The sequence below is a fragment of the Taurulus bubalis genome (assembly GCF_910589615.1).
Source record: "Taurulus bubalis genome assembly, chromosome: 15".
Classification (NCBI taxonomy): domain Eukaryota; kingdom Metazoa; phylum Chordata; class Actinopteri; order Perciformes; family Cottidae; genus Taurulus; species Taurulus bubalis.
This window is the reverse complement of record NC_136603.1, coordinates 21,967,858-21,994,277: the sequence shown is the minus strand read 5'-3', so window position 1 is coordinate 21,994,277 and position 26,420 is coordinate 21,967,858. Positions and strand designations below refer to the sequence as shown.

At 46.4% G+C, this 26,420-nt stretch overlaps 3 protein-coding genes across 3 annotated transcripts in view; 1 reads left to right on the top strand and 2 right to left on the bottom strand.

The window, feature by feature from the left end:
• lmo7a (LIM domain 7a) overlaps positions 1-13,173 on the bottom strand; it is a gene marked incomplete at its 5' end in the record, with an annotated part of 48,972 nt that extends 35,799 nt beyond the window's left edge. The window contains 3 exons of the mRNA XM_079230972.1: positions 3,241-3,310; positions 8,251-8,321; positions 13,105-13,173. Of these exons, the coding sequence (XP_079087098.1) occupies positions 3,241-3,310; positions 8,251-8,321; positions 13,105-13,173 (210 nt within the window). The remainder of the gene's footprint in view (positions 1-3,240; positions 3,311-8,250; positions 8,322-13,104) is intronic.
• A 1,324-nt stretch (positions 13,174-14,497) lies between these two features.
• Positions 14,498-18,506, bottom strand: uchl3 (ubiquitin carboxyl-terminal esterase L3 (ubiquitin thiolesterase)). Its single transcript, XM_079230892.1, has 8 exons — positions 18,499-18,506; positions 17,744-17,872; positions 17,414-17,570; positions 16,607-16,692; positions 15,511-15,558; positions 15,330-15,405; positions 15,171-15,229; positions 14,498-15,079 (listed from the first exon to the last, which is right to left on the bottom strand). Exons 2-8 carry the CDS (start codon positions 17,852-17,854, stop codon positions 14,990-14,992), a joined length of 627 nt encoding a protein of 208 aa, XP_079087018.1. The 5' UTR covers positions 17,855-17,872; positions 18,499-18,506; the 3' UTR covers positions 14,498-14,989.
• Positions 18,507-20,743: 2,237 nt separating this feature from the next.
• commd6 (COMM domain containing 6) lies at positions 20,744-24,045 on the top strand. Its single transcript, XM_079230893.1, has 7 exons — positions 20,744-20,863; positions 22,446-22,504; positions 22,884-22,949; positions 23,056-23,132; positions 23,435-23,603; positions 23,698-23,850; positions 23,947-24,045. Exons 1-7 carry the CDS (start codon positions 20,839-20,841, stop codon positions 23,995-23,997), a joined length of 600 nt encoding a protein of 199 aa, XP_079087019.1. The 5' UTR covers positions 20,744-20,838; the 3' UTR covers positions 23,998-24,045.
• The last annotated feature ends 2,375 nt before the right edge of the window (positions 24,046-26,420 follow it).

Here is a 26,420-nt window from a genome sequence, read left to right as displayed (position 1 = left end):
AACACACACCCATGCAACACAAACACAGTGACAACACACGGTTAGATGCCTGTCATTGCTCAGATGATTACACGGACGTTTAGAGGACTAAAGGCCCCCTTGGGGGGGTCATTGGAACGGTGTGTTTATCTCCTCCCACTGCCACCTCGACTCACCAGTCGTTGGTGTGCGCGGGAACATCCAGCAACGTGCCAATTACAGCGCGCCTACGGTGGGGTGAGGCCGCCGGAGTCTGCTTTGACTCAGCCCAGTGGGCCTCGGATCCGGGCCCCCGCTCGCGTTAGCTGGCCGTCCCAACCGCACAACTATCTGCTTCCTGCTTCAGCACCGGTCAAGGCGGGACCGGGATGGGGGAGGCCACGGGCTCCAGGGGGCCGCGGCCCAAAACCCACAGCAACGGGCAGGAGAAGTGTGCTGACATGGGAAACATTCCCGTGGACACAAGCGAAGCCAAGGAATCGGCCCGGGTCTGGAGCCAATGTTGCTAAATATTCCGCAGAGATTTCCATTTTTGTTTTTTTTCCCCTCTCTTTTCCCTCGCTGGGCTTTTTATTCTATCTTTCAGATAGCAAAACAAAATCCACAGTTACGACCATAACGGTGGGACACAAAGGGCCTGGATTCACGTTATACTGCATCGACGTTACAAACGCATTACTCTTGGTCTTTGTCTGTGTTTCTCTTCCTCGTGCCATTTAGAAAGTTGAGCATGCGAGAAAACTCCAGTTTCCTCTTCTGTAACATTCAGTGGCGATGGACGGCGTGCATGAAGACAAACCCTACGCAGTAATCCTCACCATGTGGAGACGATTGGATAAAACATATACAATCAAATGCTTTAAATGATTTCACAATTTCAGAGAGAAAAGCTATAATCCAAGTTTTAAACACTTAGGGCGAGACACTACCGGCAAAAACCTGTTTTGTGGAAAGAAAACATCCAGACTGCACATGTTTGTTTTACTACTTTGTCTATTTGCGTCTGTAGAGGTCTCCCATTCCCCAAACCTTTGAATGAGACATGTACATGTTCAGAAAAACTTGCGGAGCACAAAATCATTGTCCTACTGTAAGTTATCAACTGGGGATGTTTCCTGGTGATGTCATGTTAATTACATTTTATTTTTACTGTATTTATCCGTACTGCCTTGCCTTATTTTTCGTCTGGATGAGACGACCTCAGCAACGCTGAACGCTTTGGGAGAGAAAAGCTTTTCTTACACACAGACAGAGAGAGAGAGAGAGAGAGAGAGAGAGAGAGAGAGAGAGAGAGAGAGAGAGAGAGAGAGAGAGAGAGAGAGAGAGTAATGTTTGTTTTTTGGAGCGCTCTCCTCTTTTCTCCATGTGGTTGGCAGGACCTGGCGGCCGCGGGCCAACCGGGAGCCTTCCCCATTCGCTGGAGAATTTATGATCAGGTGGTTTCGGGTTTTGGTCCAAGACCTCGGAAATACCACACGGCCGCCGCCACCGGAGGAGACGCTGTACCTCATTACCTCAGCAGGTGTTCAGCCAGTCGTGCTACCAGCGGGGCCGAGAATGTGCTTCATGTCACAACGCGGATATGACGACACCGCGTTTGTTACCGCGTTTACTGTTGACGGCCCGCGTCCGTCTCCTCTGCTGCAGACTGGTCGGTGTGTTGCTGAGCCCAGCGCCGTGCACTCAGACTGGCTGGGTGAAGTTTGGGGCTCTCTGTAATTCCTCCAGACAGCTGGACTCAATTACTCCCACAAGAGAGCGCTTTGTGAGGGATGGGTTTAAGGTAGGGTTCTCAACCCTCTACTTCCCGAGCACTTGTGTGCAGACACTCCCAAAACATTTATCCCTCTGTGGTCCGAAAGGCCTCTGCCACGAGCTGATGAAGACATCGGCGGGTGTAGAAAAGGTGAAACGGTTTGGAAGCCCCGCTTCAATAACAGGTTGTTACGTGAGCCGAGCTCTGCTCTCGTCTCACCTCCCGTCACTCAATCAAAGACTTAATTAAGCGCCCCGGCACAAAGACGCTTCTGTCTGGAATGACTTTGATTGAAAGCAGCCTGAAGCATGGCAGACATCATATTTAGGACTCGCTCTGATGCGGTCTGTGGCCTTTCAAGCAGCTCCGCGTTCGCCCCAACTTATTAGTGCGGACGGATATGAGCAGCGACAAGTCACTGAGGCAAACAGCTCTCGCTCGCTGCAGCCGGAGCCTCAGACCTGTCGGCTCAACGGCTGCTTGTGCACGCGTGCAACAGTAGCAACAGGAGGCAAAGCCGTGGCCGGAGGAGACGAGGATGAGCTGTTGAGGATGTGTGGATATATGTGGGTGTGGATGTGTGGATGTGTATATTGTACTTTGCTGCTGTAATCCTGCAATTTCTCCTCTGGGACAAACAAAGGATTCTTATTTTAATATATTTCTAATTTATTTATGTGTGTCCTTTGAGGGGAGACTAACCGGGTACAACCATTGTTGCTTCCATGTGCTGATCAGTTTTGAGATTTTGGGTTCTTTCGCTTCCATAACATGTTTTCTTCCAGAACATTCGAAAAACACAACTATATTTGCTTATTTAAAAAATAAAATCTGAAAACTTGTAATACAAAAAATAATTATTTAAATGTAAGTAATCAATTGGGAAAGTTTAATGGAGATATCTATTAGTACTTTTTTTTTATCCTATTCTCCAAAATGTAAATATTTGAAATATATGGAACAATTTTCAAAGTAAAAGCCCCATCCTCTGAATTTAATGTACATTTATGAAATTTGTATCATGTCCAGACTTTTTTTTAAAGCCTCTTGGAGCCATACCACAAACCCAACAGGAAGTCATAATTTTTTGTTTTTTTGTGCAGCATTGGGGAAATCCAGAAAGCCAGAAATCTCCACTTCAGTAGCACTACACACCAAACTTTCCAGTTTCAATATCTATATATAAAATTGCTTTTTTATGGCTGTTAGCAGTATTTCTTATTTATGGAGTGATACGAAGAGATATCCAAAAATCCTTCTGTAAAATCCTTTAACTCAACAAGGTGAAATAAGAACATGGCTTTATCCAATGTTCACATTTCTGTTCGGGAAATTAATGCAAATTAGCTCATATTTGATAAGATAACGCCTCATTGGCATATTTAAACAGTAGCAATCAGTTGGGGCAGTTTCATGGAGATACAGTATCTATGAGTTAAATATTCTACCTCCCCTTAAATGTAATATACATGCCTCACATCGAAGCTGAATAAAGAGAGACTCACCAGTCCAGCGATAGGTGTGGGCAGCCTGTTGACCCTCCTGATGACACCAGGCGTGATCTTGTTGATCAGACTGCGAGCAGAAGAGAGAGAGGGAGAGCATCAGGGGAAGTGAAAGGCCATCGGCTCGTCTGGTCCAACCAACAAGGAATGAACACAACGTGTTGCAAAGTCTGAGTGTTGTGTGTTTACGACTTTGTTTAATGGCGGCCACCTGGCTTCAGTTTAGTAAATGGCGAGTGCGGCGCCGCGATGTAAACACACTGGCTCCTGGAACAACCCTGACATCACCACGGACCCGCTCAGAAAAAGTGTTATGGTTTTTCATAGACGATGGTGTAATTCAAAGGCTTTGAAAGGGATTCCTAAAGCCAAGAGGTAAAAGAAAATCCCTCAAATGAATGAAGAAAAAGTAAAAAATATGAGTTTCCTTAAGTAAAAGAAGTAATGCCATAATGTACATATTTTACATGCATTTACAAGTTAAATCAAAGAGGAATTAGCAGCAAAATTTACTCCGATTCATCTGCTGATTATTGGCATGATAATCGCCTGATCTATAGATTATAAAACACCAAAGTGCAAAATGCCTGTCATAATTAGAACAAATGTCTTAATCTGTCGAACCATCAGCCGAAACATAAACACATTACATGTTCTATAACACAAGTAGAGAAACGGGAGCAAATTCTCCCATCTGAGAAGATGGAAACCCTCAAAGGTTTTTCAAAAGCAGCTCAAACAAACCGTTGCCAAATGATTGAGTAATCGTTGCAGCTTGAACAGCTTGAATCGTTATTACAGGATTGGTCAATTAATATTAACAACGTATTATTATTAATTAATTATTAATTATTATTATTACTCCTCCAATGAACCTTAACGTGGTGGAGGAGTTTGAGTGGCTCAGTGATCCTGGGAGCTATGTTGTCCGGGGCGTCAGCCCCTGGTAGGGTCTCCCAAGGCAAACAGGTCTCAGGGGAGAGCCCAGACTAAGAGCAGTTCAAAAAACCCTGATGAATAGCAGGCAGGAGACCTGGGCGAGCCGATCGCCGGCAGCATAGACTAGCTCTAGGGACGTGGAACGTCACCTCGCTAGCGGGGAAAGAGCCGGAGCTGGTGCAGGAGGTGGTGCGGTACCAGCTAGATTTAGTTGGGCTCACCTTCATGCACAGCATGGGCTCTGGAACCAAGCTCCTGGAGAAGGGTTGGACTTTGTCCTTTTCTGGAGTTGCCCAGGGTGAGAGGCGCCGGGCGGGAGTGGGGATACTCACGAGCCCCCGGCTGAGCGCCGCTATGTTGGAGTTTTCCCCGGAGAACGAGAGGGTCGCCTCCCTGCGCCTACGGGTTGCGGGGAGTAAAGCTCTGACTGTTGTTTGTGCTTATGCACCGAACAGCAGTTCAGAGTATCCGGCCTTCTTGGAGTCGGTGGGAGGGGTCCTGGAAAGGGCGCTGCCTGCCGACTCCAGTTCTCCTGGGAGACTTCAACGCTCACGTGGGCAATGACAGAGAAACCTGGCGGGGCGTGATTGGGAGGAACGGCTTGCCCGATCTGAACCCAAATGGTGTTTTGTTGTTGGACTTCTGTGCTAGCCACAGCTTGTCCATAACGAACACCATGTTCGAGCATAAGGTGGCTCATAAGTGTACCTGGTACCAGAACACCTTAGGCCGGAGATCAATGATCGACTTTGTAGTCGTATCATCTGATCTGCGGCCGTATGTCTTGGACACTCGGGTGAAGAGAGGAGCAGAGCTGTCAACTGATCACCACCTGGTGGTGAGTTGGATCAGATGGCGGGGGAGTCGGCTAGAGAGACCTGGCAAGCCCAAACGTGTAGTGAGGGTGAACTGGGAACGTCTGGCGGAGGATCCTGTCCGGGAGGTCTTCAACTCCCACCTCCGGAAGAACTTCTCACAAATCCCGAGGGAGGCCGGGGACATGGAACCCGAGTGGACCATGTTCAAAGCCTCTATTGTGGACGCGGCTGCTCGGAGCTGTGGCCGGAAGGTCATCGGTGCCTGTCGTGGCGGCAACCCGAGAACCCGGTGGTGGACACCGGGGGTGAGGGAAGCCGTCAAACTGAAGAAGGAGGCCTTTCGGGCCTGGCTGGCCCAGGGGTCTCCTGAAGCAGCTGACGGGTACCGGCAGGCCAGAAGGGCTGCAGCTGCGATGGTCGCGGATGCTAAAACTCGGGCATGGGAGGAGTTCGGGGAGGCCATGGAGAAGGACTTTCGGTTGGCCTCAAGGAAGTTCTGGCAAACCATCCGACAGCTCAGGAAGGGAAAGCAGGGGCTACCCCAGGCTGTTCTCAGCAGGGGGGGGGAACTGCTGACCCGGACTGGGGACATCGTCGGGCGGTGGAAAGAGCACTTTGAGGAACTCCTAAACCCGGCCAACATGTCCCCCGGAGAGGGGGCAGCGCCGGAAGACTTTGGGGTGGTTTCTCCCATATCCCTGGCAGAGGTCGCTAAGGTAGTCAAAAAGCTCCTTGGTGGCAAGGCGCCAGGGGTGGACGAGATCCGCCCTGAGATGCTGAAAGCGCTGGACATTGTTGGGCTGTCTTGGTTGACACGCCTTTTCAGTGTCGCATGGGGGTCGGGAACAGTGCCCATGGACTGGCAGACCGGGGTGGTGGTTCCCATCTTCAAGAAGGGAGACCGGAGAGTGTGCTCAAACTATCGTGGCATCACACTGCTCAGCCTCCCGGGAAAAGCTTATGCCAGGGTGCTGGAAGGGAGGCTCCGACCGCTTGTCGAACCTCAGATTCAAGACGAGCAGTGCGGATTCCGTCCCGGTCGTGGAACAGTGGACCAGCTCTTTACCCTTGCAAGACTACTGGAGGGGTCCTGGGAGTTTGCCCAACCAGTCTACATGTGCTTTGTGGACTTGGAGAAGGTTTTCGACCGGGTCCCTCGGGGGTTTTTGTGGGGGGTGCTGCGGGAGTATGGGGTGCCGGACCCGTTGGCACGGGCTATCCGGTCTCTGTACACCTGCAGTAGGAGCTGTGTCAGGGTAAGGAGGGTAAGGAGCTCGGACATCAGGGGGGAGCTTGGAGTCGAGTCGCTGCTCCTTCATGTCGAAAGGAGTCAGCTATGGTGGTTCGGGCATCTAGTCAGGATGCCTCCTGGACGCCTCCCATTAGAGGTTTTCCAGGCACGCCCAACTGGTAGGAGACCCCGGGGAAGACCGAGGACACGCTGGAGGGATTATATCTCCCGGCTGGCCTTGGAACGCCTCGGGATCCCCCAGAATGAGCTGGAAAGTGTTGCGGGTGAGAGGGAAGCCTGGGTCGGCCTGCTGAACCTGCTGCCACCGCGACCCGACCCCCGGATAAGCGGTTGATAATGGATGGATGGATGGAACGTATTATTAGTTATTGTATTCTGTTGGGGTTTTTTATCAGTGCAACATATTTGGCCATTAGCTTTCTTTGTAACGTCTTAATCTGCAAATTAGAAAGTGAAAATATCTTTCTGTTGTTGTTATTAAAGAAAACACATGTTCAAGTGTTTCTTCAGCTCTCAGCGCAGGCGGGATGTATTGTGTGTGGCTTCACAATAGATGCAGAGAAAGAATGCAGCAGGACTGTGATTTTAAGTTAGCCGTTTAGCGGTGAAACAATAGAAAGCGGTGATGTGTGATCAGATAACACACACTGTAAGCCAAGAGGGATGTAATCATGTGTGCGACCCGCACTAAGCGTTCCTCTCAGAGCAGCTGTGAAAACCGCTACACAATGGGACCGGGGGCCGAGCATCTAGGTGAAGGCGATGTTAATCTCGACCCGCCTCTTCCTCGCGCTGAGGGAACGCGAACAGCCCCCCTGAGCCACAGCGTCTCCGCGCAGCAATCAGCGGAGTCAGGGCCGGCTCAGCAGAACGAGGGGCTGTCTCCTACGAAACGACGCTGATCGAGGTCGAGAAAGATTCTGCACGGGCCGCTGGTAATTACAGCTTCCTGCTGATGCGTGCAAATCCCATCGCTGTGTCCGGCCCACACACACGCTTATGTATAAGAAAGGGACATGATGCTAACCTATGACACACACACACACACACACACACACACACACACACACACACACACACACACACACACACACACACACACACACACACACACACACACACACACACACACACACACACACCACAAGTCTTTAAAGAGCAGTCAGTAAATCGATGCAAAAGCCAATGCTGGTTTCAGTGTCTTAAACTTGCATTCTTTCTCATGGCCATCAGGGGGCGACTCCTCTGGTTGTATAGAAGTCTATATAAATGACTCTACTTCTCTTGATGTATTCCCTCAGTAACATTGTAAACATGAGTTTATGTCTCAATCTCTAGTTTCAAGTATTCTTCAATACAGCATGATGTTCATTTAGTAAATTATGGTCATTTAGAGTCAAACAGACCATAAAGCAGGGGATGCTTTAGGGCGGGCTTACTGTGATTGACAGGTCTACCAGCGCCGTACACGCCATCTCTCCATCATCCGAATAGGTTCACTTCCGTTCACTGGTTGCAAAAGTCCAAAATGGTGACGGCCAAAACGCAGAACTCGAGGCTTCAAAGCATCTTTCCACAAACCAACGGGTGTCTAAACGTCCACTTGTGGCAGAGATATGTCTACACCTCTGACTCTCACTACACGGCTCCTCGTTAAAGTGAAGGATGGCACTCAACAGATCTGGAACATCTGTCAAACAAAGTCCTCGTGAAACAGATCACGCTGCGCATCCTCGAGCAACTCCCCAGAGGGCAGGTCCGACACCGGAGACATCCAATGACGGCACAATACCGGCCCCATTGTGCCGTCTGGGAACACTGTGAGGCTGACAAACAAACAGCGACCCGGCAGATGGGGGCGGTTGCTCTGCCTGGGAAAGATCAGCAACACTTACGGCGGAGTGCAGAACCTGGAGGAGAGCAGGAGGGCTTCCACGGGAATGAATGGCTCCAGAGAGAGAGAGAGAGAGAGAGAGAGAGGCGCCTGGGGAAAGTACTTACTCGCACAGCAGAACTCCATTCTCCAGCGCTGATCGGAAGTCCTTGCTCCCGAATTTTTTATTGGTTACTGCCTGGAAAGAAAGGAGAGAAAAAGGGATACAAAAACAATGAGCGAAATAGCGAGAGGGGTTGGGTGAGGAGAGGAGAGGAGGCGGGAGTTAGTGTGTGAGTGTGTGTGTGAGAGAGTGTTTGTGTGTGAATGGGGTGGGGACGTTGGAGAAGAAAGCTAGGATGTTGAGAACAGTAGCAGAGGAAGTGAGAGGTATTTCCTTTGAGCTCCGCCAGTGTCTCTGGGACAGAGTTGAGCCTTCAGGTATTCCTCGGGAGGCTCGCCACCCTGGACTTGGTGTCGCTAAACCTGCGCCGGAGCCAGGCCGTCCCGAAGGACCGCGAAAGACCACGGGAGCATCTGGAGCGCTGCAGGAACACGCCGCTGTGCCTTTCCCCTGATCTCAAAACACACACACACACACACACACACACACACACACACACACACAGTAGAAGGGCAAGCATTCTGGATCGTAAACGCAACACTAAAGTCTCTGTGTTGTGTTCAACATCTGCAAAGTGGAGCCTTTCCTTCATGCAATGTGCATTTCCTTTAAAAAGGCAATAATGACATTGTTTTCATGTGCAACTGCAGCTTTTCTTAATGGGATGTCAAATTCACGCTGATGGCTCCTCCCCTACTCAAACTTCCTGTTGGAACGTTTCCACCATCAACGCCTTGATCAATCAGCACCTGCGCTGCTAAATCACACACACACACAACACACAATTAGAGTGTCAGCTTCTACCAATTCTGCACAATCCTCAATATTTTATCCTTTCAGAAAATATTCATAGGTTAAAAAAAAATCTGGATGTGCATGAAAACAAGCAAAAAACTGAGACAGTTATGCATGGATGCATGCAATTTTTGCATTGTAAATGCTTTGCAACGTGTGGAAAACCTTTGTGAGATCGGGATCCGACCCAAACACTAATCACTTGGCCCACGGCCTGGCTTTCCAACACATTACACTGAAACCAGTTTCTGAGATATTATGCTAAATGATCCCAGTCATACAAACCAGCCGAACAACTACTGATGAACTATGAAAAACACTTCGCTGCCCTTATTCACAGCGCCAAGCGTTTGACTGAGTCTTTAATTTACATTACCGACAGTTGGCATTAACCAAAGCGCGCACACACACACGCACACACACACACACACACACACACACACATGGCAAAACAAGTCCAACGGGTCTCACAAACCAGTTGGTTGGATGATCCTTTTCCCTTTGAAGGGAAAGGGACAAAAGCCGGGACGACTAAATACAGGCTGTCATTTTGTGGCAGCGAGGAGAAACCGGAGCGCTACAGACTGACTGGAGGACACTATTACTACGATACTACATATTCTTCTGCTACACCTCGGACCACACCCTGGATAACCTGAGTTGGCCTTGAATGCCCATCATTCCAGTGGAATTAGACCATACACTAATAGACCAGAGACTATTAAAGTTCTGTTACATTGTCTGCGGTCGCTCATGTATTTGCAGAATGCGATCAAGCCATTGTTACCTGCTCCTCTCCTTTGTTGACAAAAATACAAAACATAAGCAGACGCTGAAAAGAGGGAGTGCAGACAGACGAGCGAAGCTGCAAACACACACACACACACACACACACACACACACACACACAATACAGTTGCCATATGGAATCCTGACCCCTGCTGTTCTGTGCATGCAGTTGGGATTCATGTACGCAAACAAGCATGCAGGGAGTTACAAACATCTACCTTCCCCTCTTCCACTGGAGTTCGCTCAAGGTGTTTGATTGGAAAAGAAACCGAGTGAATGTGGTAATCAAGATATTATCTCAGTCCTCGTGTGGAAGGCGGGACCCCCGACCCCCTCCACTGAAGCTCGCGCTGAGCCGGCTGTAACAGAGCAGTTTTCTTCCCTTCTATCGTCATCATTAGTATTAACTGCCCTTACATCCAGCCTGAAGGCAAAGGGGGCAGAGATTTATTTTACTTTTTCAACCCAGCTTGCCTTCCTGTAAACCCCGTCTTCGCTCCCCTCAAGAATGTGGGCCTTCAGAATTCCTTTGGGGCTCTTCAGGTGCTCCGATGCGTGCGTGAAATGAATTATTGTCACTATTATTGCAACGAACCCGAGAGTAACGTCTCAGTAGAACACACAATCAGAGGAATCGAGGGTTTTCTCTGCGTCCGTGACCACAACTATTGTTTATTCATGCAGGGCACCGAGGCAAATCAGTACTCAAGGGTTAGTGCGGATGCACCCCCATCCACTAATTGTTCCAGAATTTTTTTCTGCAGAGGACAGGCGCGTGGGGTCGCCGGAGGGCAACTGGGACGCCGTCCCAATATTTCGGGGCACCCGAACTCGTCCACCAGTGCAGGAGCCGTCGGGGACGTCACCGGGAGGTTCAGCTTCACGTGAGAACAGCGGAGAGCACGTGTCATAGTGTCTGACCGCTGCCTTTGTCAGAACGGGCAGAAAATAACCACCACACACCCCGCATTTGTGTTTCCTGACATTTTACGAACTAGAAGAATCACCATTTTGGAGAAAATATTCAGAAGATTGATTGACTAATATCCCAGAATCAAATCATGTGTACAAAGTCAACGACAACGACCTCCCACACCGTGTCCGTGCCGCATGACAGCATCAGGATGAGGAACACGACGTCCACAGCATCCTGGTACCTCTGATTGGCTGCTTTGTGCCAGAGGATGTGAGGAACTCAATCCGGCCCTTTTCGAAGCAGCAAAACAAAAAAAAAAGTTCTCAGATTATATGCTGCTGGTTATTACAGGGCCTTAAACCAGATCTGTAGTGAAGCCCAATCTAAAATAAGAATGAAAACTGCTTAAAAAGAGCCAGTCGAACTATTTGGCGTGACACCTTACTGGGTGGCTCTGAGGATAAAGAAGAAGAAAAGCTGGCATGATGTGCCTGACTCTATAGCAGCGGGACATGTGTATTAATACATCACAACAGCTAATAGAGCAGCACTAATTAGATGGCTGACTTGAGCTGGTTTGTGCTGCCGCTTGTTCCTCGCTGGTCAACACTTACACACTTTCCCCTGTTCAATTAACAAGGCCCTCCATTCTTCCACATGCATGCAGGGCCCTGCGGTCGAGGGACGCGACGCCCTGCGCCGGCTCCGTTCACAGCCATGGCAGCGGCTAATGCAGGAATGTGTCCATGTGACAGGCTCCAGACCATTTAGTCTACTGGTTTTTTTTTTATATATAACAATACCACCAACCTCGCCGCGCACACATGCCTCTGTTTAAAGTGCTGTGAAGCCAGAGCAGTTTGTTAATCATTCAGTGGCAGAATCCAAGAGCCACAAACCTTCGTCTCAGAGGGTCAACCGTGCCAGAATGCGGTCTCTGTGTTTCCATTACTCTCAAACCGGCGCTGTTAATACACTCGGCCTGCACCTTTTACCTTTTCAACTCGCTTCCTGCTCGGCCCCCTAATCCTCCTGCCTGAGATCATGCCCCCCCTCCGTGGCGCACGAGGTAAGCCGCCACAATGGGCCAGTGTGCGAGCGCGAGAGACACACTGATGTCACATCGGAAGAATTCAGATCCCCCCTTCGTGAAATGAGAACAATATTTGTTTAGTTGCAGCCCCTCCAGCGGCTCCGCGCCACCCTGCTGGGAAGGGAATTTGCGAGATGAGGAAACATAATTTCACTCGCTAGTAGAAAAAAAGAAGGAAAGAAGGAAAGAATGAGAGTCTGGCGGGCGGTTGAGTGGAAACTTTAAATGATTTGACATTTCTTAAATGAAATGGGACTTGTTTTTAAAAAGGGGGCTGTTTTGCATTTTGATTTCACGCACGAGGAAATAGGAAACTTTATGACCATAAAAAACATTTTTATACTGAAAGGGAATAACTTTCCTAAACCTCTACTCTATGTGCATGGCACGTTTAACTGAATTTATCATATATAGCACACGGGCCATAAAGTGTGTCTACTTTTTTTTTCTTCCTTTCTGATTCATTACTGACATGGAGCAGCAATGCAAGTGTTCCGTCTGTATAAGATATATACAATATGATCATATATCATGACCCAGAGCATTCCATAGCATGTGTCATAAAGGAGGCGCATGGGAACACCAAACCCAGCATGCATCACTCTGTATACAGAAGGCGTGTGTGGTGAGACCATATGAGGATCACTCATAGATGGCTTTTCTTTAATTGCTCTGCGGATTTTCTCCCATGCTTGAAACCGTAGCCTCAAAGAGGAAACATTAAAGAAACTGATGAGCCGGTTTGAGGCAAGATTTGACTAAGCAAGCATGCAAACAATGATGATGATGATGATGATGATGATGATGCTGATGATGAATGGGCTCAAATCCCCCTGTAATCCACTCTGTACTCAGGTGAGATAGAGGACATGGCTAAGGCTTGGAGTGGTTGAAAGCTACACGGTTTCAAGTGGCTGAAATGATACACTCTTACTCTAGAGGTCAAAGGTGACGCATGACTCCATGAAGCTGTTGTTCCAGCACTTTTATCTGGACTCTTTAGTGGTTCAAGCAGCTGAGCTTTGAACTCCAAGCCGGGCTTTAAATCAGGGAAGTAGACCTCAGCTCTCCATAGTGTCAGAAGAAGCCACAGCCTCTTAAAAACTTCTTTAAACTGAAGAAATCCACAGAAAAACACCTGTTTCCCTGGATTGATACGGTGACCACAGCACTTCGCCAATTCAATCACACCCCGGCTGTGGGTTTCCAGTCAGTAAGTGTAAAGAAAGGTGTTTAGAGAGTTTAAAAAAAAGGTTCTTCCTCACCTCAATCCACCTCTGCGCCTCCACGTAGGCTTCGTCGCAGCTGACGGCGGACCGCTCGCGCCACTCCATCGCGGTAACGTATTATCCGAGCTGCACACGGCGGGACCGAATGGGTTCCTACATATAAAGTAGTCCGGGGACATCAAATGTGGGGGCGGTCCAAACCAGCAGACACAAGAACATACGCACGCACTTCAGAAAGAAAAGAGCTCGTCACGCCATCTAGAGCACCGCCGGTCAAACGTGTAATCACACTACTCATTCATGAAAAATGCCTCCTATTGTTCGTTTGCACCCAGCCCGCCGCTCGCCTGAGCGCAAGGTGGAACGGACGGTGCGTAGCTCCCTCCGCCGCGGTGTGGCGGCTCCTTTCACCCGGCACACCTGTGGCGCGCGGCGCTTTGTTTTCCGACACTCCGACCAAACAAACTCTTCACAGCCAGACTGCGGGTCACACCTCGTCCCTGACAGGAGAGTTTCACTTCTGGTTTAAGTTTCAGCTGTAGCAGGGGGTTTCAAAGTGGGGTCCGAGGACCACCCACGGGTCCTTTTGAGCGGCTTCCAGGTGCGCACGCTTGAGTTGGCCCGTTATTTCCCTCTCTGGGGGATTATTTTGATCCGGTTTTTTCGTCTTTGATTTAGTTTCCACTGCTGACCGTGTACAGTCCGCAGCACAGCGCAGTGATCGTCATAACCAAGACACTCACACTCACACTCTCACACTCTCACACACACACACACACACACACTAAGTCTCACATTACAGTCACTCGGGTCAACAATGTACCAACTTTGGAAATCTGTGGGCCCGATGAGTATGAAAAGATTCATAACATGTTAAAACAAATAAAGTTAAAGTGAAGTCCTTGGGTAAACTCTTCAACTTGGAGGAGTTCGGCTCATTCTCCTAAGAAGAAACGTTCTCCTGCAGCGCCACCCAGCTGCGGCTCGGGTGCAATGCAAGGCCTAGAAACAGAACTGTTGCTGCAACTTTAAACTCAAAGCAACAGTACCTGACTGCACTTTATATTTATACTCTACTACATTTCAGAAGGGAATGCTTTTCATAGAGAGTATATATATATATATATATATATATATATATATATATATATATATATATATATATATATATATATATATATATATATATATATATATATATCTCAAATCGTTGAATCCTCAGTACACACAGGAGTCTTCGCATTTCAAATATCTCCTCCATCCAGCCAGCGACTCAAAGTAGGAGGGTCCTCTTTGCACCATTGCCTTCAGGTCATCTCACTGAACACATTTCCATCATCAGATCGCCAAGATACAACCACAATATAGAACAAAAGGTTAACAGATGGATAAATAACTACAATGTTTGTGTGACAAAGATCAACAAAAGTAGCGTTTCAGAAATTTGCTTTTTATTTGACAGATTTTGTAAATCATATAAGAAAAATGTAGGCACCTTCCACGTGGATGTACAGTTTGCATTTTTCAGCTGGCCTCACTTACAGGAGCCATCAGCTGGCTTTGACCATGTGGGTGGTCAAATGATCAAAAAGAAAAATCACTACATGCAGCATGTATCATTGAACCCGGAGTAAAAAAAGAAGAAAGAAGTTGAGCTGAGGAATCTTTTGTCTATTTCTTTCTTGATTGATATCTGTTTTACAGTTAGAGGGTTCAGCTGGAAGATTTTGATCTCAACAGGAAATACTTTTAGCAGCACTCAGATTCATAATTTGTTTTAACATTACTTCAGAATGATACCCCTGATATTTTAGATTTTTTTTTTTCCCTGCAAGTATTTTGGGGGAGAAAAAAAAATGTCCAATGAAGTCAGCACTTTGAGAATGTTTGGCAGTAATGTTTTTCTTACAAGGGAGCTTCCTCAGTAGGAATCTTTGGAGAGGGCAATGATGGTGAAGCGCAGCTCCTGAGGGTCGCGAGCCATGAAGACCTTACAAACCTTTGCAGCGTCCTGCGGGGAAATCAAACACACGGTGACTTGCAACTCAACCAGAGACAATGTGTGTTATTTTATTTGTCTGTTGTATTCTGTGCCGTCTTACTTCCAGGAAACTATCTTCTGAGGTTTTTCCGTGGACGATAGGGAAAGGCTTCCGGCCATCTAGATTAAAAAAAATAAAATAAAATAAAAAGCGGATTTTACTAATCATCAACGAGACAAATGCTGCTCAATATTTTGGATGGGCCAAGGGTCAACTCACCCAGTTCATATAACTGTCCTCCGACATTCACAAAAGCTATAAAATGCAGGTTCACTTTCTCGTCTATACTTGGGGCCTAGAACAGACAAAGTGATTCCAAGTTAAACACATTCCCAATCAACAAAAAAAAGGTGTTCTTGCCGTCTGAGGCATCCTTCTTCTAATAAAAGTCAAAACAAACCTCGGTCTGTCCCTCCTGTGCACTGGATTCATGTGTAACGCGTATACTCTGAAACAGACGGGAGGGAGAAGAGACAATGAGCGTACGTGGTGGGTGTTATGTCATTTTACTTCATGGTGTAATGTCACACACACACACACACACACACACACACACACACACACACACACACACACACACACACACACACACACGTTATTAATACGTTAACGTAGCAATCCATTAACGCAGACAAAGATTTTATCATGCGTTAACAGCATGTTTTTTTAGCATTGGGATGGGCTTAACACTGCAGCACACAGGTACTGCACTTTTAAATAGTCATTTTCATTTTAAATATCTCCCAGACGACGTAGTTGATAAAAGCAAAGCTAATTATAACTACTGCAAACTGGAATTGTCTTATCACCGGAGCACTACGAGCCTGAAGTAACACTTAAAGGCGCTACACAGCATCGGTGCAGCCAGCCAGCGTCCTTAGAATCTGCTGCGTGACATCTGACGTTCAAACACGTCCCCGCGCCGTGCACGCTCTCCAGCGCTCGGTCAGTGTCTCTGCAGAACAGTGCGTTTGACAATGTCCTGGCACAGTCCAGCAAAGTGCTGCTGAATTAAACGGCAACAAACTGAACATGGACAAAAGAAGGAGTCGCTTGTCCCTCTAACAGAGCGTTAGAGGGACAAGCGACTCCTTCTTTAGTCCAAGTTCTTACTACTGAACAGACTGTTCCTGCTGTTCCCTGATAAAAGACAAATGTTTCTTCTGATACTGTTCAGAAAAAAAAAAAAGAAAACTGATTTATAAACTGCATGTTAACTTGCTGTTGCTCCGAGAGTGCCTGTATATTGTTCTGATAACATTACTTTAAAAAATAAGCGCGCAATACACTAGTTTTTAAATTCATTATTGAATTTTGCGCATAATGCGATTAATCATAGAAAAATCATGTGATTAATTGATACAATTTTTTCATATTTGCCCAGAACTAATATATATATATTTTAAGTGAAAACTTGACCAAGAAAACCCCTGAAGCGTCACTTTGCTTCATCACCGCATCCTGAAGGGAAAAGTGTCATTTCAGTTATTCCTTACTTCGTCTTTTTCCAGGAAGGCTGCCTTTTCTTCTGAGCTCATTTTAGAAGTTTGTTCAATGAACTTCTTCAGTGAAGAATCGGGCTCTGCGACAAAAGGACAACATGCAGTAAGATCTATAGAAAACTGTTTCCCAAGGAGAATTGTGTTTGCATTTACAGCAGAGTGAGTCGTCGGTGTAACCGAAGACGTCTACGCTGAAAAAGCATCGACAATAATATTAATAAATGTTAGAAATTGATGGATGGTTTTATCTGTAATCTTTTGGACTTGGAGCTGCTAAAATACTCATGAAACCATAAAGTAATCTGCCTGCTCCCTTAGAAACCCATTCAATAAGTGTTTGCATGGCATCTTAAAGTTTTGTGCTGAATTATACAACGACGTTGCCCTTCAGTTTCACCCAAAATGAAATCAACTTAAATGGAATGTGCAATTAGATTCTTGAAGGGAAACTGATTGTTTATTTTTTTCACTGCTTTTCTTTTTCTGAAAGCAGTGCTCCACGACATAAAAACTAAAAAAATGTAATCTAATGTCAACAAATGATATTGTAATGGGAGAGTATGTATTGTAAGGCAGATAAATAAAATCTGTTCCTGGTATTTACGAAGTGATACAAAACGGTGAGCTGATACAAATTAAATCATTGTTTTGCTTTCAGACACTTTTCTCAAAATGTATGAAAATCCAAATGTAATGGCTGTCGTGTTACATTATCTATTTACGGTCATTTCAACTCACACGACACGATCAAACCGATCGTACAGAAAAATCAAACAGGACATAAACAGAATAAATACTCACCGAAATCCAGGCGGGCCTGGTTGTTCGCCACTGCGTGAATTAATCCTATCGTTCCACAGGCGTTTCCGATAGTTTGCTTGATGAAGTACACGTCAGGGGAGACCTCCTGTTGCTCTCCCTTGAGTTTCTCCTCCTCTTCCTGCTTGAAAGCCTCATACTGGACAGGAGGAGAGAAGAGAAAGCTGTTGAACATGGAGTCTTATTGCATGGACATGATCCTGTACTACACGTGTAGAAGCTGTGAAGCCACAACATGCATGCATAATGTGGATTATGGCTGATATGACCATGCTGTTAATACATTTTACGCCAAAGATGCGTATGAAGTACCTTATCTGTCAATGGGAAGAGAAGCAGCACTGCACACGCTGGTCTTGGCACCATGCCGAGAAGCTCTGGATCCAATCCGTAGACATCTCCAAATTGCCAGGTTGGTCTCATTCCCAAACAGTTGACGAACTACAAAAAAAAGCTGAGAGTTCATTTGTACGCATACAGAGGCGTAAAGCTAACCTGACGATATCTCAGCAAGGTAGACAAGTTGAACTCAAAGAGGTTGTATGTAATATAACGTATTCCTGTCCTGTCTGGAACATAATACAATAAAAATGTAAATTAAAGTAATTACACTCAAAGGAATATTCGCTGCATGACGGCATACTAAAGTTCTGTTAGATTTAGTTCTCTATAAATAATGCATTTCTGGCACCAAGTATAGAGAAAATGTCTAGGTGTGTGTAGTGCAATTGTTTTTATTGCTGATCCTAACATGTTACTTTATGTTAAATTAACCCATTCTTTGACCTCAGACGTAAAGCAGCAGTTCGGTGGTGACTGCTGTGGAGGTGCAGCGGCCATCAGATGCTATGCCTTATGCAAGACAGGGAAGCACTCACGTCCCTTGAATTATAGTTTTGGAAACTTAATTGCCATATGCAGAATTGAAAGTGTGGCTGAAGAACCATTTCCCATGTACAGCTGCTGCGTGTCCACTGGTTACACTGGCAATGAATAAAGTGGAAATGTACCAAGTTAACAAAGTCTCCCCTCATAATGAGTACCAAACGGCATCTGTCCTCGTTAACCTGTGCAGTATGAGCTTGACCACGTGACCCTGATGAACTGGCACAAACTGGGACGTCCAGCCTCTTCCCATTGTTAAACGTGGAGAGCACAGAGTGTGATTAATCCCGGGGAGGTAACGTCCACAACTTTACTCAAGATGGTTTTGAAATCTCTCCCGCAGGCCAGAGGCTACATGTTCTGGTAGATGTTACTCAACATGTCCCGGACAGCCGCATGGAAGTCCACCAACTTAGCTTGACTGTTTACTGGTCTCGTTACGTTGGGTGTAGCATCGTTGCTGGGTAGGCCTTGTCCCTCTAATGTCGCCCATTATTGAGACCCATCTGGCGTTACATTTTAATCTGAAGGAGATTCTCACCTTGGTCATGACCTGAAATGGAACCACACAAATACAAATGGTTAAATACAAATGATTAAGCGGATTTCTTTTTGGATTTGGCAAAGCAGCCGCACCGGCATTCAGCTTTTGTTCTAGCTGTTAACTGCTAGCATTAGCCAAACAAGTTAGCTAGCCGTCACATGCTTGTGAATGAATGGCTTCGCTAAAAACAATAAAGTTTGAGGAGGTATCAAGGACACATACTTCTGGATTTGACTCCAGGGGCAACCAGCGTGGACTGTCCATCCTAAAGTAACGTCGACTGTTACTGTCCTATCTGCCGAGAGCTGAAAGTGATTTGCCAGAATCTGTTTGACAGCTCAAATTCGCTTCCGCGTCAGGAGAGTTCACCCTGGCATTTATATAATATGCGGGGGTACTTGTTTCTTCGTAAACCATAAATAAATGCCCACTCAACACTTAAACCACACAAATACAAGTTACATATATGTTAAAGCTACTTATGTTATTTTATTTTACCGTGGATGATTGTGTCATAGTTCTTTGTCTGCAATAAAACATTATTTTTGATTGCGCTCCCCGCACCGCCCAGCAGTGGATCGTTCCAGTTCAGAAATACTTCCCAGTGGTTGTGGTTGCCCACTCGCGTTCTGCTTGACAAACACCATTTCGTCCGCTTTAACGATGGCCGTGTCATCATCGTGTTTACTGATAATTTTGCAATAAAAATTAATTTTCAAAAATCGCCCAAATGAGGGTACAGATTTGATTCAAAGTGTGTAGCTGTACATATCGCCGTCGCCTCTTGGGGGCGCTGTTATGCCGCATTATCTTGGTCCCCCATTACGCTCCTCTAAACATCCTTCAGATGATTCCCTGCATATTCTTCATTCAAACTGTCTCCAACATAGAAACTTCAAGTCTAATATATGGCTTTTGTGATTCGATTTCTTAGGGATTGTCATTCTTATTATTCAAAAGGAGACTTTCATTTGTCAGCGTTGCTGTTCAGTGTATGTTCAGTGTATGAACAGCAACATGCATGCACACAACGGCTATGTTTCACCAATAACTCTTGTTAGTGTCCCATAAACCCTCAGCAGTGGTTGTTCATTAACAGTCATGTGGTTGAGTCACATTTAAAACCATATTTAAAACAATATATTTATTGTTAAGCTTGTTTTCCTTGTTTTTCTCGCTCTTTGTTTCTCCATCTTGTCCTTCTGAAGACTTTTTACCAAAGTACCCTTCAAAATATAACTTATATTACCTTTAAAGCACAGACTGTATTTATTGGCTAAATTAAAAGCGGATTCTCATCCACAACTGTTTGTAAAATGTATTAAAAAAAGACCCAAATATTGCCTGGAGACAATAATATGTCTGATCCACATTAATTTCAGAGACAAAACATATTTCCTAAACACTAATATGCAGTACCACAAACATGAACACAAAGCCCCCCTCATCTTCATATCTTACAGCAACCCAAATAAGGTTTCCAGACCAGAGGAGAGTTTCTGTTTCAGGAGACAGAGATGCAGTCAGTGCATGCAGTGTGAGCGGTGTGTCTAGTTGGTGCAGGTTGAGACAGGGGCAGATATGGCTTTTGTCTTACTTTCCATTCTCCCTCTTCCTATACTAGTTACTCTCGCTATCTACCTGGTCGCCAGCAGGTCTCCTCAGTGAAACATAAAGCTGCTGTCAGTGTAGAAACCCCAAACCTCAAAGTAGCGATGGCCCTCCAGTCCTGTAGGTGGCGGTATGCAGCCTTTACCATCGTTGCGAAACGCCGAGGAAGAGAAAGAAGAGAAGTGTTGCCGATTCTCCTGAATGAGAGGACCTTTTCTCTGCACAAAAAGTAGCGCTTTTTTAAGGATAATTTATCACTCAAGCAGTCGCTGAATTGGCAAGAAGAAGAATAAATTGACAACACTGCACGGCGGTCACACGTGAAGCTCGTCAGAGAGAGAGAGAGAGAGAGAGAGAGGAAGGAAGGATGCCAGCAGCAGAGGACTCGTATGGTGAGTTTCCATTTCCATCATGTTACTTTTTCAGTAGAGTGCAGTTTGACTAGAGAGACGAATCAGCGTCTCCACCCATGGGTTTATTAGCGAGAGGAAACAGAAGCTAGTGGCTAGTCTCTGTAACATTAGCGTTAGCTGAACCACACTGTACCCAGCTCCACCCTCACGGTACAACGTGACCAATGCCACGCATAACTATGACACTTGCCGCTGGTCTGACTTTAGTTAACCCCGTACATAGAATATATATTCTGTAAAAAAATAGAGCGGTTTTAATCCGTTTTCCAAGTCGCGGCTCGATATCCCATCCAGGTATTCGGCGGGCAGCCATCTTTGTTTTGATGTTGAGAGTCGCAGCTTGACAAACTTGGATGGGATATTATTATTTTAATTGTTTTTTTTTACATCCAGATGGTTAGTTAGAAGACTGTGTGGTGATTCTGAAAATACTTTGAGAAAAACGGATACGTTGAAATAGCTAACTTTATGCTACAACTGGGCACGTTGTCGGACGCCTGAGGACCCAACCTGGTCCAAACCATGGAGGTATGAAGAGAACCGGTCCAAACCATGGATGTATGAAGAGGACCGGTCCAAACCATGGAGGTATGAAGAGAACCGGTCCAAACCATGGAGGTATGAAGAGAACCGGTCCAAACCATGGAGGTATGAAGAGGACCGGTCCAAACCATGGAGGTATGAAGAGAACCGGACCAAACCATGGAGGTATGAAGAGAACCGGTCCAAACCATGGAGGTATGAAGAGAACCGGTCCAAACCATGGAGGTATGAAGAGAACCGGTCCAAACTATGGAGGTATGAAGAGGACCGGTCCAAACTATGGAGGTATGAAGAGAACCGGTCCAAACTATGGAGGTATGAAGAGAACCGGTCCAAACCATGGAGGTATGAAGAGAACCGGTCCAAACCATGGAGGTATGAAGAGGACCGGTCCAAACCATGGAGGTATGAAGAGAACCGGTCCAAACCATGGATGTATGAAGAGAACCAGACCGGTCCAAACCATGGATGTATGAAGAGAACCAGACCGGTCCAAAACACCCATTTTCCAATAAAGGCTCTCTGCTGTCTGTTCATCAGGGTGATCACCAGTAGACCCTTTAGTTTATAGGGACGGATTCTGCACATAACTGAGCAATACTTCATAGTCGGAGGCTTAACATTAACGTTAGCTTTTTATTATTCATAAACTACTTGTCTTTATTATTCTTGTCCTGCGTTGGCCCTGATAATCCTTGGGCGCCGTCTCTTCATTCCTGTCCTGAATATGCGTTATATTTGTCTGTTTACCAAATACAGTTCTGAGTAAGAAACATTGATTTCTGCGTCAGCTAAATGAAATGTACTTAGATTTTCTTGGTCAAAGAAGACCGTTAACATCCCACTGACATATTTGCAACAGTTGCATCATGGGTGATAAATGTGCTAGTGATTGCTAATGTGATTTTGCAGTTGAATTTGCTTGTTTGACCTTTTTAAAAAAAAAAAATGTTGCAGAGGTTACATGATTACCACAGACTCTAATGGCACCATGACTTGTTTCCCTTCTGTTCCTCAGGGGTCAATAAGGTTGTGGACAACATCTGTCAGCTTTCTCCAGATCTGTTGACTGAAGCAGTGAGTATATTTGATCTCTTTGTGCACGTTCCCATGCAGGCGGGAAACTGGTGAATTAAATGGAAGATAATAAGAACTAGGCATACAGCATAGTCCCTGAATAACATTTAAGTGAGCGATGTATAGAAGAGCTGAGAAGAGGAACACATCGTGTTGTTGTTGTTGGTCATGCCACCGAATAAATATCTGATGTGACAAAAACATTTAAACCAACATATCTCCCTTCACACTTCATCTCATGAGATTTTCCACAGCGGCCTCTCAGTGTCAACAATTGGATGTTGGATGCAATGTAATGGTGTCCATTGTCGGGCTCTTAGCAGCCGTCGCCATGGAGGTTATGCTGCAGTTCTGGAAACTAATCTTCTAATCTCCACAGTGTCAGCACATTCTGACTTATCTTCAAGGCCAAACGAGAGGAGTTGAATCAGCCGAAATTTCTGACGTGAGTCAATATTTCCAAAGAATATTATGTTAACTTCTAGTAACCCAGCTTCCCAAGTTCCTCTTTCATGACTTGTTTTGTTCTTTTTTTCTGCTTTTCTGCACAGAGATTTCAGAGATCTGGAGTCAGACTTGACCATGAAGCTCTGCAGAATATGATCAGATTTCTGTTGTTAACATTCAGGTACCTGGAGTCCTTTTCTTCTCTTTTTTTCTTCCCACCTCTGAATGTGGTTTGTTAAAATGTGATAGCTGGTGAATTTGTCAGTCCACGTTTATTCCTTACGTTATTGATGTTTGTCCAGTTTGCTGCAATTGCATGTTGACTCCACCTCCCCGTCATGAGAACGTGCCTGTAGCATCGGCTCCAATTGTGTGACCCAGCTTTAAACAGCTTTTACTCGGGCTTATGAGCCTGGCAAAAGGGCTAAATGTTTGCATAAAGGTGTACTTTATAGCAGTGTACATTGACATTTGTATCATCAGGTCCGCTGGGAAGAGCAGCCTCTCTGGGGATGACCTCGTGTCGCGGTTGGAAGAAGGCAACCACAAGTGGCCAAAGGCTTCCCTTCAGGTGTTGCACAGGCTGTGGAGTGAACACGGTGTATCCGTCCACGCTCAGCAGGAGGTCCAGGCCGCGCTCAGCATCGGCCAGGTATGCCCAAATCTCATTTTTAGAATATGTCTTGATGCCCTGCACATGGGGCTCGTCTCTATTCGAGGCTGATGAGACTTTGTTTGCTTCCTAGTTGGTGGACATGCAGTGGAAGCTCGGCATGGCGGTGAGCTCCGACACCTGCCGATCGCTCAACTCCCCGTATGTGTCTCTGATGCTGAAGATCGTCGAGCCCTCTGGGCAGATTCGTCACCGGTCTTTTGAGATGACCGTTCCCCAGTTCCAGGTCTGTGTTTGTTGATGTGAATGTAATGTTCTTGCTGCAATTTTATCACAGGGTGGATTTTTGTGACGTTTTCCTTTTTCTTTCTGTCCCTTGCAGAACTTTCACAAGCAGTTCAAGGAGATGGCAGCTGTGATGGAGACTGTGTGATTGGTACAAGCGAACCCAAATGCTTGTGGAAATTCCACCACTGTTTACATGTAACCAACAGAAGAACAGCCCGACACACGTGTGTGTGTCTGTCTGTCTGTGTGTTGCAGAATGTAGAAACAAATTACTGCACGTCAGTTGTCTGCTTTGCACTTCTGTTTTTTCCAGAGATTGCGTCAGCGTCTAAATAATTTACTTTTTTAGGACCAACAGCTGTTCCAGTAGTTGAAATGAATGCCAAGATTAAGTGCACTTCCTTCTGTGTACTTATCCATGGAAACTAATGCAGTCTAATAATCAAGAAATCCCACCTTAAAGTTACTACAAGATAATTAGATTTTAGGAGCCTCTGTGGACAACAGTAGTAGTGTTCCCAAGCACTAGACTCCTTCTAAAAAAACAACACATTTGACTTCATTAGAGGTCTGGCAGTCCGATACATGCAGTCCTGATGTGTTAGTGAGAACAGAAACAAAACGTTATGTTCTGTTAGTTTCACCTGTTCCGAGGCACAAATACAACACTCCCACTCCTCAAACACAAGCCTGCGGGAAGGTACCGCGTTTCCTGATTTGGCAACGAATGCAGCCAGGGGCCCTGTGTGCACCTGGGACCGCAGACACTCTGCACACAGCAGGGGGGTATTAATTGGGGGCCGCTTTGATTATCTGACAGAGCTAAAAGGGGACTTGTGCCTCGGCATCAGATGGCGAGCAGCGTGGAAAACGCCGGTATTTCACCACCGGAACATGCTGCGCACCCTCTGAGCTGTTATTGGCCTCCGAACACAGCAAGACAAGCAGGAAAGAGAAAATCATAAGTGATGATTTAAAAAAAAAAAAACTTTTAAACCTGCTCTAAAAGGTGCTGTTGAACGGCATCATATTATACAGGGGTGGACAGAATAATAGAAACACCTGTCAGTATAACGCAATACAAGCACCACGACACACAGCCTCCAAAAGTCCATTAAGATGAATCAACACCTCTTTACAACGGTTCAAAAATGCCATGAAGGACTGTCATATCAGACTGCATTAGTTTTGCCTACAATGGCAGCTTTCATAGTGCAGTGAGATGGTCCATGGGATCTTTTGACACTTTGTGACCAAGTTATGAAAACCTTCTCTTATCGCTTGTTCCCTCGCGGTGCTGAAGCGGCCACTGTGTGGCTCTGGAGGCCTTCGCCCTGTTTCTTTGCTCCGTCCTCGCTTTGATGCCGTCCCGACAATGATGCAATAAACTATGATTAAAAGTAACCCTTGCAGTGGTGCGTGGTCATTTCATCCCAACGTCACAGCTCAGAGCGAAGTAAAAAACTACAACCATGTTATTTGATAAAATGGGTGTCTGGGGCCAGCTGATAATATAAGTCTCACCAGTAGAGTGAGTTTAGTGCAGAGCTCCTGTGCCTCAGTGATGAGGTTAAACATGACACAGATACTATGTGGGGGTTAGGAGGTGTGCTCGGAATTAGACGGGAACCTCTCTAGTGCACCAAGGGCCTCAGATGTGATTACAACTTCCCAAGACTCTGAATCAGCGGCCTGCTTGTAAACACTTAATTGTGAACTCATGCATGCGGTGAAGCCAAGTATTAGACCGAGTCTGGTCTCCTTAAACCGGGGGGTGTCGGGCGGTGGAAGAGGTGTATGTGCCCGGAGAACCAGAACCATGAAGGGGGGCCCGCAGACCCAAATCCACGCCGCCGTGGACGAGGCGTGTTGTTGGAGGAGAAAGGTGGAGCCTCTCGCTTGTCACGTTTCACGCAGCGGCTCTGCTCCTGCCCACTCCCCGCAGCACATGGGATGGCTGGGCGGGTCGTCAACGCGCACACAGCCGCTGCGTGTGGAAGAAAGGATCACAGCCTGGAGGCGATGCGATGCATGCATGTATTGAAGAAGAAGACGAAAACTAAATAAATAAATAAAAAGCGACCACGCCTTCTGAGCGTGTCGGTGTAATAGGATCCCCGGGGTTGGGTCTGTAATGCGCCGCGTGCCCGTCCGTCCGTCGCGCGCACAGGAGCAGCGTCAAAGAAACCAGATTTGTCTGAGAGACTTGTGTTGACACAGGAGCCGTCCGGAGCCACGTCGGAAGAGGGGCCAGCTCGGCCGGGACGGTGCGGGGCTGTTTTTAGCGCTTTGGGGTCGCTGCCAAACAGCGGAGGACCGGAGCAGAGAGAGACAGAGAGAGAGGGGGAGGGAGGGAGAGAGGCAGCCTGCAACAACAAAACACGCGACCATATCATTGAGTTTACGTGAAAACCAGCGCAGTGATACTTGGATGACATGCAGCTGAGAGACGGGGCGAGCACGTGCGCGTGTTGCAGATCGCTCGTGCAACTTTCCCCCCTCGGACGCGGACATGGAAACTGTTGCAAACTAACTACGCCCGGTCTCGACTGCAGGGGATGGTAAGCC

Coding starts and splice junctions, on each gene's coding strand:
- uchl3 (XM_079230892.1), bottom strand. CDS start 17,854: ATGAGACCAACCTGGCAATTTGGAGATGTCTACGGATTGGATCCAGAG. Junction 17,571..17,743: donor TCTTCCCATTGACAGATAAG/GTACTTCATACG, acceptor CCTCCTGTCCAG/TATGAGGCTTTCAAGCAGGA. Junction 15,230..15,329: donor AGGACAGTTATATGAACTGG/GTGAGTTGACCC, acceptor TTTTTAATCTAG/ATGGCCGGAAGCCTTTCCCT.
- commd6 (XM_079230893.1), top strand. CDS start 20,839: ATGCCAGCAGCAGAGGACTCGTATG. Junction 20,864..22,445: donor AGCAGCAGAGGACTCGTATG/GTGAGTTTCCAT, acceptor TCTGTTCCTCAG/GGGTCAATAAGGTTGTGGAC. Junction 23,851..23,946: donor TGACCGTTCCCCAGTTCCAG/GTCTGTGTTTGT, acceptor TGTCCCTTGCAG/AACTTTCACAAGCAGTTCAA.